Source organism: Glandiceps talaboti, chromosome 3 (assembly GCF_964340395.1).
Source record: "Glandiceps talaboti chromosome 3, keGlaTala1.1, whole genome shotgun sequence".
Lineage (NCBI taxonomy): Eukaryota > Metazoa > Hemichordata > Enteropneusta > Spengelidae > Glandiceps > Glandiceps talaboti.
Window position 1 is genome coordinate 11455975 of NC_135551.1, and position 1430 is coordinate 11457404.

At 38.3% G+C, this 1430-nt stretch overlaps 1 protein-coding gene across 1 annotated transcript; it reads right to left on the reverse strand.

Annotated features, from left to right (window-relative positions):
- Window positions 1-279: 279 nt before the first annotated feature.
- On the reverse strand, window positions 280-1218 carry LOC144433040 (galactosylceramide sulfotransferase-like). Its single transcript, XM_078121352.1, has one exon. The coding sequence runs from the start codon at window positions 1216-1218 to the stop codon at window positions 280-282; it is 939 nt and encodes a 312-aa protein (XP_077977478.1).
- Window positions 1219-1430: the final 212 nt, after the last annotated feature.

The window sequence follows — 1430 nt, forward strand, 5'->3', positions numbered from 1 at the left end:
ATGCAATGACATGAGCAGCGATACTTTACAGAGAATTGGGATTCTATGAAGGGAACCGTGATTCCATGCAAAAAATAGTGAGTCCATGCAGTGAACATTACTTCTATAAAGTTAGTCAATGACTATGTGCTTGCAAAATGTTTCCAATCCCTCAAGAACAGATAAAACGACTTTCAACAAACTATAACATGACTACTGGCGATGCCGAGCAGCCAGCAAATACCATGACATCACATGATTGCAAACCTATGCAGGTAATACTCCATCTAGTCATTAAGGTCAACAATCCCACTTCTGCTGTTTATCAATAACAACAACAGTAGTTTGGCTCGTGTCCTTTCCAAGTATTAGGCAATAGTCAGACCGAGGTCTCTGTTGCTTTTGGTATTGGACATCAACTTCCTTTTGAACAGATTTAAGTTTTGCAAGGTCCTCTTCAAAATCTCCCTCATAACTTTTGACTTTTTCCCAGAACGTTTTGTTAAAATATTCATACAATGCTACGTCCAATGGTGATTGTTCTTTAACTACAGTTTCCATATCCGGTGTGATGGGAAGCCGTATTCCTTTACGAACCTTGTGACGTCTGATAACCATATCTTCATATTGCCAACACATCATCTTTCGTAATAAGACGAGTGATTCGTCGTAGTATTCTGTCAACATTACTAAATCAAGTTCACTATCGAGATTTCTGATTGAATTATGGACGAACGTATCATTGACTATTTTCGGAATACCTATTAACCTCTCAAAATAGGCATTAAAGTGAGGTGGTTTCAGCTTGATAGTATCGTTTTTTGAGACGATGGTTTGCAAATACGCTGAGAAAGGGTTTGAAAATTGAGCAAATTTCTTATTCTTGTGGCGAAAGTAGAAGAAGGATTCGGTCCTTGTTACTGGTGATCTCAGAATTGTAAAATATTTGCCGTTCTTTATGATTTTATCCAGTGCTACTCGACGATAATTCATATGGTTTGCAATAAAGTTGTAACCTGGGAAATTTGTACAATTGTAAGGATGAAGCATCACAGTATTGCTAGTTTCGTTAATACCTATATGTACTGATAATCCTTTATCTACAGCGGCAACAAGATCATGCTTTAAACCATACCGGAATAAAAGTGTTGCCATGGTACTGCCACCAGTTTTTGAAGTTTTTATGAATACAAAGTCGCGTTGAGGTTCACATGGGAGTTTCAAGGGTGATATTACCATATTTGTTGATTGCTGGGCAACGTTACCTTGCGTGTTAGCTAGGATTGTCTTTCTGAAAACAAGACAAGTATAAACCCCAAGGTTAACATATTGCATAAACTGTACATGGTAATATATATCACTTGACCACACTATCCGTTTGCTGGCTTTAGGCTTACCGGTAGGCAGCGTGGTTGCGATGACAAAATGTGGCTGGTCGATCACAATAGGAA

Coding starts and splice junctions, on each gene's coding strand:
- LOC144433040 (XM_078121352.1), bottom strand. CDS start 1,218: ATGGTAATATCACCCTTGAAACTCCCATGTGAACCTCAACGCGACTTT.